At 32.8% G+C, this 9,044-nt stretch overlaps 3 protein-coding genes across 3 annotated transcripts; 2 read left to right on the top strand and 1 right to left on the bottom strand.

The window, feature by feature from the left end:
• Positions 1-1,452: 1,452 nt before the first annotated feature.
• CBG27291 lies at positions 1,453-2,440 on the top strand (the record flags this gene model as incomplete). Its single annotated transcript, XM_045238424.1, has 3 exons — positions 1,453-1,611; positions 1,661-1,899; positions 2,095-2,440. The coding sequence occupies 3 exons, from the start codon at positions 1,453-1,455 to the stop codon at positions 2,438-2,440; spliced, it is 744 nt and encodes a 247-aa protein (XP_045100555.1).
• A 232-nt stretch (positions 2,441-2,672) lies between these two features.
• Positions 2,673-4,808, bottom strand: CBG22818 (the record flags this gene model as incomplete). Its single annotated transcript, XM_002638229.1, has 7 exons — positions 2,673-2,942; positions 3,001-3,272; positions 3,557-3,703; positions 3,954-4,084; positions 4,134-4,411; positions 4,531-4,632; positions 4,725-4,808. The coding sequence occupies 7 exons, from the start codon at positions 4,806-4,808 to the stop codon at positions 2,673-2,675; spliced, it is 1,284 nt and encodes a 427-aa protein (XP_002638275.1).
• Positions 4,809-7,408: 2,600 nt separating this feature from the next.
• Positions 7,409-8,633, top strand: CBG22820 (the record flags this gene model as incomplete). Its single annotated transcript, XM_002638230.2, has 3 exons — positions 7,409-7,510; positions 7,688-7,971; positions 8,180-8,633. 3 exons carry the CDS (start codon positions 7,409-7,411, stop codon positions 8,631-8,633), a joined length of 840 nt encoding a protein of 279 aa, XP_002638276.2.
• Between the last annotated feature and the right edge of the window lie 411 nt (positions 8,634-9,044).

Below are 9,044 nucleotides of genomic sequence, written 5' to 3'. Positions count from 1 at the left end.
GCATAGTTTTTAGAACAGTTTAATAATATGCTTGAAGCAAACGTCGAAAATTAATCAAAAGCGCCATAAAAGTAAAGTAAAAATTATTTTCCTAAAAAAAACGAAAATTCCGGATTATAAAATGCAATGCACACTATAAGATGTTGAGATTGAAGACTCCTTAGTGGCTTTTCAGAAACAAATCTTTGAAGGACCCGGATGCTGAAAATTATAATCTGCGAAATGATGCTTTATTTTATTTACCTCTATCCGGATCAATGCGGAAGGATATTTTGTCCTCATTTCCCACATTTATCNCTGGGTATTCGAATGCCCNCATCCCGGTGTCGTTCTATTAGAGGTTTTACGGTAAGTTTTTTCACAACTTGCCAATACTGACTTGATAATAAAAAGCTCAAAAGACAGTGTAAAATTGAATTGAACGTCAGGATACTTTTCGAAAAACTATCAAACATAATTGACTGGAAAGAATCAATTAAATGCTTTTTTTAACAAATTTTTTTACAGACATCAAATTATGATTATAGTCGTTTTGAGAAGCATTTTCCTCGTCTTTGAAATAAAACATTAAAATATATATACATTCGAAAATGAAAAATGATACAGCCATTAGAATAACTAACAAGGATGATCTGAATTGAGAGGATTTTGAATTTAGAATTTCCGAGTTTCGGAGTTTCCGATCTTCTGAATCTCCGAATCGCTGGATCTTTAAACTCCTGAGATTCTGAATTTCTGAATTTGAATTTTTCTGAATTCTAAAACTAGAAAATCAAAAATTCAAAAATTCAAAAATTCAAAAATTCAGAAATTCAGAAATTCAGAAATTCAGAAATTCAAAAATTCAAAAATCCAAAAATTCAAAAATTCAAAAATTCAAAAATTCAAAAATTCAAAAATTCAAAAATTCAAAAATTCAAAAATTCAAAAATTCAAAAATTCAAAAATTCAAAAATTCAAAAATTCAAAACTTCAAAAATTCAAAAATTCAAAAAACCAAAAAATCAAAACTTCAAAAATTCAGAAATTCAAAAATTCAAAAATTCAAAAATTCAAAAATTCAAAAATTCAAAAATTCAAAAATTCAGAAATTCAAAAATTCAAAAATTCAGAAATTCAAAAATTCAGAAATTCAGAAATTCAGAAATTCCGGAATTCAAAAATTCAAAAATTCAAGAATTCAAAAATTCAAAAATTCAGTATTTCTGACGCTAAATTTTTATAATATTTTGTCCAATTTTTTGAAAAAAAATCATTCACGTTCTCTAAAATATTCAAATTCAAATTTTCTTGTTTAGCCCCCCAAATCTATATTTTTCCTCTTATTTTTCCATCTCGAAAATCTTTTTTCACCTCGAAAGGTCACTGTGCCATCTTGATAATCCAGGACTATAAAAAATGTTTGCCAACTCAAAAATCGAAATCAGTTTTCAATATATTTTTACGATCAAGATGAAGACAATCTTTATCATCTTTTTGTTGATATCGACTTCAACGATCACTAGTTCTACGGCTACTCTGGATAAACAACAATCGGATTTTATTGATTTAATCAATGTAGTCAGACGTAAAGTTGCTAAATATTACAACATCATTAACATGCACAAACTGGTTAGTTTTTTTTAATTTCGAAAATTAACCATATTTCTAATATTTTCAGTATTGGGATGAAGGATTACAAAAATTTGTGGTTGAGTCTAATGAAAGCGCACTCATCGGTAAATGTAAGATAATCCCCTGCGTCCCAGTCCGAAGTATGGATCAAAAAGGCATCAATGCATTGGAAAAAGGAATAGAAAAATACAAACGTGTCTGCATGTATCCGTGGCAGACTACTGTAGCTTGCGTAAAAATATCGCTTTTTACGAACCACGACTTCACTTGTTTTTTCGGTCCAGAGTAGGTTTTGTTAAAGCTTTCAAAAGGTATAGAAAAACCAGAAAAACAGAGAATATCTTCCAGACCAGATGAAACACCTGAAAATAGCTGTATGAATGGTTTCAAGTACGATGGGACAGGATTATGTGTTAAATCTCCTCCACAAACGTCAGTCAAATTCTAGTGCATTTCTTCTTTAAACCTGGAAATTTTCAGACCATCCGCTACAACTGTGAATCCCAACAACAATTCAAACGTTTTGCCAATTTCAGAAGCGCCAGAAACACAAACTCATCATCAAACAAATCATTCAACTCCCACAAATCTAAACCCAACGCCTCCGAGACCAAAGAATCCAGAAAGTTCGAGTTCCAGGAAAACAAAATTATCTCCAGAAACGGCAACTCTACCAAAAGAATTGGAGGACTACGTGGAAGTGGATGGAGATGATTATGATGAGGATTTTCCAACTGGAGAACCTCTTCTCGATTCTGGATTCAAGAATTTTTTGCAGTTTTGGATTACTGTAGTTTTTGTTCTTGGTTTTTGTTTATTGATTTGAATTGATTAATAAAGATTGATTGTTTTTATGAACTTGTTTTCAGGGATTCAATAATTCAGACGTTCCAAAACGAAATTTGAAAAAATCATTTTCCATTTTATGTTTTTCAATTTTCTTTTTTTCCAAAAAAACACACACACACACACTAAAGATCTTTTTCATCATGAGCATCTTGATTTTTTATTGATTTCTCTGATAAATTTTCTTTCGAGGTTCTTCAAAAACCCAAAACTCACTTTGGACCGAAAAAACAAGAATAGTTGTAGCGTGGCCAGAATTCTGTTCTCACGCAAGCTACAGTAGTCTGCAACGGATACATGTACTCATGTCTGGTATAGACGAAAACGAAATCGGTATTGTTTGGCCACCATTTGTCTCTTGCTCTGTTCAGCTCACTGATCCCGTTTTGATCCATACTCAAGACTGGTGTAAGATACGAGTTATTACGGGAATCCTCGACTTTCAGCTGGTTCACAAATATTTGTAAATTCTGGTCACAATACTAAAAACGGTATTAATCGAAACCGATTTCTTAAATAAAATATTTCAAAAAAACTCACCAATTTGTGCATGTTTCCAATTTGCTTTGCCTTTGCAAAGTACCTTCTTTCCTTATTGATTGAATCAATAAAATCAGATTGTTGTTTATCCAGAGTAACCGTAGAACTAGTGATAATTAAAGTCGATATCAATAAAAACATGATAAAGATTGTTTTCATTTTAATGGTGATTATCTTGTTATCAATTGGAAAATATATTGAAAACTGATTTCGATTTTTGAGTTGGCAAACATTAATTTTATGGTCGTGGATTATCAAGATGGCACAGTGACCTTTAAAATTAGAGTTTTAAATAATTTGAAATTTAGAATTTCTGAGAACGTGAAGCTGAACTGATATCATGATATTATGAAAGGAAAACTTAACGTGGCCAGGATTATTTTTTCAGAAAAATTGGACAAAAGATTTAGGGAATTTGGCGGTGAAATTTCTGATTTTCCAAGTTTTTTGGAAATTTCTGATTTACTAATCATCTTTTTTTTGGTTCTCGAGCCTTCTGAATTCCAATAATTTGTTTTTAATCTTTATTAATCAATTCAAATCAATAAACAAAAACAAAGAACAAAAACTACAGTAATCCAAAACTGCAAAAAATTCTCAAATCCAGAATCGAGAAGAGGTTCTCCAGTTGGAAAATCCTCATCATAATCATCTCCATCCACTTCCACGTAATCCTCCAATTCTTTTGGTAGAGTTGCCGTTTCTGGAAACTTTCTTTAAGGGATTCCCAGAATTTTTGGTCCAGGAAATGTTGAGTTTGGATTCGGTCCTTGTGTTGTTGTTTGGTTTCTTTGTTTCGGATCCAGGGGAGATTTAGAAGACGTTGGGGACTCAGAAAACGCTGATGTTGAATTTGGAGGTCCATTAGAGGGGATGGTAACACCCAGAGGTTTTTGAGTTAATCTGAAAATTGAATTTTTAAAAAAAGTTTTCAGTAGAAAAATAATACTCACGGCGTCTCTTCCACAACACATAAGCTCCTTTCTGTAGTTTGCTCCTTTCTGTAGTTTGCTCCTTTCTGTAGTTTGGTCCACAGTTCATGTTTCCGCGTCTTGATTTCCAGCTACTCACGTCTATATCCTTTCTAAACTTAATATTTTAAAAAATATAGTCAAAAAGCTACTAGAACTCACTCAAATCCGAACAAGCACATAATTTTAAAACCATATCCAAGATTCGCTTTTTCATAACAAGCAATTGCAGATTGAAATGGATTAATATGCTCGACTCGGTGCCAGTATAGATTTTTGTATACTGTATCTTCGTCGAAAGGTGCATTTTTTAACTTATCAAGTCCTGTCGTATAATTGGAAATGAATATAAATCGCCAATTTCCTCTCTTATCATGTTTAAGGGTCGTGTTGGAGGGAATGATACTTCTTACGACGTTGTGAAGTGTTTCGATCCAAATCTGGAAAATTTAATAATTCAATTTTTTTTTTGAAAATTCCCCTTACGAGCTTTCTCATCTGGGGGTACCCATTTAGAGAGGCAGTTTGCCGCCTTAAAGAGTTCAAACCATCTATAAACTTTTCCTGAGCAATATCCCGTGTACATATTCCATCTGAATTGTTGTATTTCCATTTGCATTCCGATCCAGGCACTCCTTTCTTCCATTGTCCACGCGTGTTTCTAAAATTAGCGTATCATGAAATTTATTTTCTCCAATTTCGAAAGTTGAACTTGTTAGTTTTTGAAGAAGGACTTCAAAATCTTCTCCTTACTAAAGGAATAGTTCTGTTTGTGTGTCCGTCCGTCCGGCGTTGTCCCTTGAATAACTTTTTCCTTACTTGACCGTTTGTTTTCATTTTTGGGCACTACCCATGATCACCCGAGCGCTTCAATTTCGTATATTTACATGGTCAGATTACTGTAGGATTACGGTAGCTACAGTAACCGAAAAATTCTAAAATTGCCAATACTGGACCAACTGAGCCCAGACTTGCATCGAAGCCTGTGAAATTTCAATTTTTTGTACAGAATGGCCGTAGATACCGTACTGTGAAAGTTCATATTCTAGTAAATTCTAGAAGAATCAAGAACGTTCCAAGAATGTTTCTGAACGGCACGAATTCGGAACGAAATTTTGGCGGAAATTCAAAAAAAAATATTTTGGCAGGAATTCAAAAAAAGAATTTTGGCGGGAGTTCGAAAAAAATATGTTTAGGCGGGAATCAAAAAAAAAACCATGGCAGAAATTAAAAAAAAATATTTTGGCAGGAATTCAAAAAAAAAGATTTTGACGGAAATTCAAAAGAATATTTTGGCGGGAATTTAAAAAAAAGAATTTTGGCGGGAGTTCGAAAAACTATGTTTAGGCGGGAATTCAAAAAAATACCATGGCAGAAATTTTAAAAAAATATTTTGGCGGGAATTCAAAAAAAGAATTTTGGCGGGAATTCAAAAAAAAGAATTTTTGCGGGAATTCAAAAAAAGAATTTTCGCGGGAGTTCGAAAAAATATGTTTTGGCGGGAATTCAAAAAAAAAAAGATTTTGGCGGAAATTTAAAAAAAAAAGAATTTTGGCGGGAATTCAAAAAAAAAGATTTTGGCGGAAATTCAAAGGAATATTTTGGCGGGAATTAAAAAAAAAGAATTTAGGCGGGAATTCGAAAAAATATGTTTTGGCGAGAATTCAAAAAAAATTTCCCAGTATTTTTTTTACTTTCTAAAACTTTCTAGAACTTCCTGTAACATTTTTGAATTTTTCAGGAAATTCTAGGACATCTTATTTGTATTCTTGCTCATAACTTTTTTGAGTCTCATAGTTCTATAAGCTTTTCCGTTTTTTTGTTGTTAAAATTCATTTTTTTAACATTTTATAAAGTTTATTTGAAAGCTTCATAGAAACGTTCTAATAAGCAAATTACAAAATACTATTCAGTTGTTTAACTAATACATACAATTGTTTTACTAATAAAAACAAATACAAACTTGATTCTCCAATAACAACCTTTTAGGATGAACCAGAAGTGAATACCAGTGGGGGAATTTTCCGCTGGTAGATAAATTTCCAACTATAATATTTTTCACCTTTTCAGCCCCCTAGACGTCAATCAGAAAAAAAAGCAAGCTCGCTTTCAATATACTTCCACCAAAGCTTGGCAATTAATTTTTCGATTTTTAAGCGATATTTTCACTTGGTGTGTGACATTTTTCTATTTTTAAAAGCTCGAATTTTTAGAAAAGACGTTTTTTTTTTCAAATGGTTTATTTTGAAACATTTTCACCTAAAAACAAATACCCCATAGAAGTCATTTCAGCTCTTAAAAATATTTTCAGCATTTTGAAAAATGCAAAAAAAGTTCACGAAAAATTTAAAACATTCGCGACTTGACTTTCAAAAAAAAAACCTGCTACTCAAAATTTTGATAAAATAGAGACATGTCACGCAGAATATAAAAAATCGCGTGAAAATTGAAAACTAAAATCTACTTGGGATATTATGTATTTTCGTCTTCTTTAAAATATACCCTTTAGTAATGATTCGGCCATAACTCACTCTGGTCCTAACAAACAAACTGATGTTATATTTTCTCCGTAATTTGTCCTCTTCACACATGCTATATCAGTTTGCAACGAATTAACAAATTCGTTAGATTCTCCTTTGTTTAACAATTCGTTAAATTTTGTTTTCCACCCTTCTCCCATTGCTGTGTAGTCAGTGATACGGTAGGTCATGATAGTATAGGAAGAAGTTGTTCTGGTTTTTTCATAATCGGTTTTTGAGATGGTTGCGACAATATCACTGAGTTCCTGGCTCCAAGTCTGCAAAACAAAATCTGTAAATCGGAAAATCCGGAAGTCTTGTCTACCAGTTCATGCATATTTGGAATATTCCATTCATTTGCTACCTTTTTCTTTTCCTCGTTAATCTGAGCAATGAATTTTTCCTGCTCTTGATCAGGAGAATTCATGGAAACAGTGGATGAAATCAATAAAAATATGTTGATGATGAAGATATTTTTCATCATGAGCATCTTTTTTTATTGATTTCTCAGACGAAAATTGAAAATTGACCGCTTTCAGGCACAAAGCTTTTCTTTTATAGCCAGTTTCTTATCAAGATGACCATGAGCCCATTTTTTTCGGATTTTTTGAATACGTGGATTTTAAAAAAGTGACACTTACAAAGTTCCAGAGTCACTTTGATAGAGTTCACGTATTCTAAAAAATTTTGATTTTTTTTGCTAATTAAAAAAACCAATATTCAGAAAAAAAAAACGAAAAGTTGGTTTTCGGTCAGTAGGCCATCTTGATAAGAAACTGTCTATAAAAAGATTTAAAAAAAACTAAAAAAGTTCAATTTTAAATTTTCATCAAAGAAACCAATAAAAAAGATAAGATGCTCATGATGAAAAAAATCTTTATCATCAACATCTTTTTATTGATTTTATCCACTGTTTCCATGAACTTTCCTGACAAAGAGCAGGCAAAATTCATTGCTCAGATTAACGAAAAGAGGAAAGAGATAGCAAAACATTGGGATATTCCAAATATGCACCAGCTGGTAGGCAAGACATCTGGATTAGGGATTCCATTTGGGCGGGTGGAAAAAAGAGCCACCCGCCGGAGGGGGGGGGGGCCACCCACGGCTCCCCGATCCCCCCGGGCGGGTGCGGGCGGGTGAATCTCCCTCCAAATGGAAACCCTAATCTGGATACTTAGATTTACAGATTTTTTACAGACGTGGAGCGAGAAACTCAGTGATATTGCTGCAAACATCTCGAAAAGAGATCTGGACAAAATCGACAGTTTCCCTTTTTATATAGTTACAGTACCTCTTTCCAATAATTACAAGGAAATAGCACTTGAATGGGAAAGAGACTTGGACTTGTATACGAGTTTAATGAATAAGAAAATTGAAAGTGTGACTGATTATATGCACCCGTTGCAAACTCATATGGCATGTGTGAACAGTACAAAGTACGGAAGAAATAATGCCAGAATAGTTTGTGTGTTTGGACCAGAGTGAGTGATAACCTTGAAGAGGCCGAATCAGTATCAAAGGGTAAATTTTAAAAAGACGAAAATAAATAATTTGAAGGAGGACTTTCCGAAAAAAAAATAATGCGGTCACTCGAAACTTTTAAAAAGTAAGAAATCGAAAAATTGAGGGATCAACCCATTGAAATTGAAGAAAACGGTTGAAAAAAATTCACGATAATCCAATTTTCAGAAACATGCCTGGAGAATGGAAAAAAGGAGATCCTGGATCGGAATGCAAAAGGAATTACAACAATTCAGATGGAATATGCACATGGGTTACTGCTCAAACAACTCCGAACGTTATCATCCTTCCTAATGGATCTCGAAATTCAACATCAGCGTCTTCTGAGGCCACTCCTAAACCTCCCCTGGATCCTAAACAAACAATCCAGCCAACAACCCAAGAACCAGATCTAAAATCAACACTTCCGGGAACTAAAAATCCAGAAAATTCTCAAAAAACGAAATTGTCTCCAGAAACGGCAACTCTACCAAAAGAATTGGAGGATTACGTGGAAGTGGATGGAGATGATTATGATGAGGATTTTCCAACTGGAGAACCTCTTCTCGATTCTGGATTCCAGAATTTTTTGCAGTTTTGGATTACTGTAGTTTTTGTTCTTGGTTTTTGTTTATTGATTTGAATTGATTAATAAAGATTGATTGTTTTTATGAACTTGTTTTCAGGGATTCAATAATTCAGACGTTCCAAAACGAAATTTGAAAAAATTATTTTCCATTTTATGTTTTTCAATTTTCTTTTTTTCCAAAAAAACACACACACACTAAAGATCTTTTTCATCATGAGCATCTTGATTTTTTATTGATTTCTCTGATAAAAATTGAAAAATGACTGATTTCAGGCTTATCGATCTTTTTTTGTAGTCAATTTTTTACCAAGATATCCTACTGACCAGCAAACCATTTTTAAGCGATTTGGTGGAATACATGAACTTTTAAAGAAGGTTTCAATTTTTTGACAGGGTATTTTTTGAAACGACCTTTCTTTCTTTCTTTTCTTTTGGATTCTTTTTATTTTGCAAAACGTGGACCAT

The sequence above is a fragment of the Caenorhabditis briggsae genome, assembly GCF_000004555.2.
Source record: "Caenorhabditis briggsae complete genome, chrV, whole genome shotgun sequence".
Classification (NCBI taxonomy): Eukaryota; Metazoa; Nematoda; class Chromadorea; order Rhabditida; family Rhabditidae; genus Caenorhabditis; species Caenorhabditis briggsae.
Note: the sequence above shows the minus strand (reverse complement) of the source record. Positions and strands in the feature narration are given on the sequence as shown.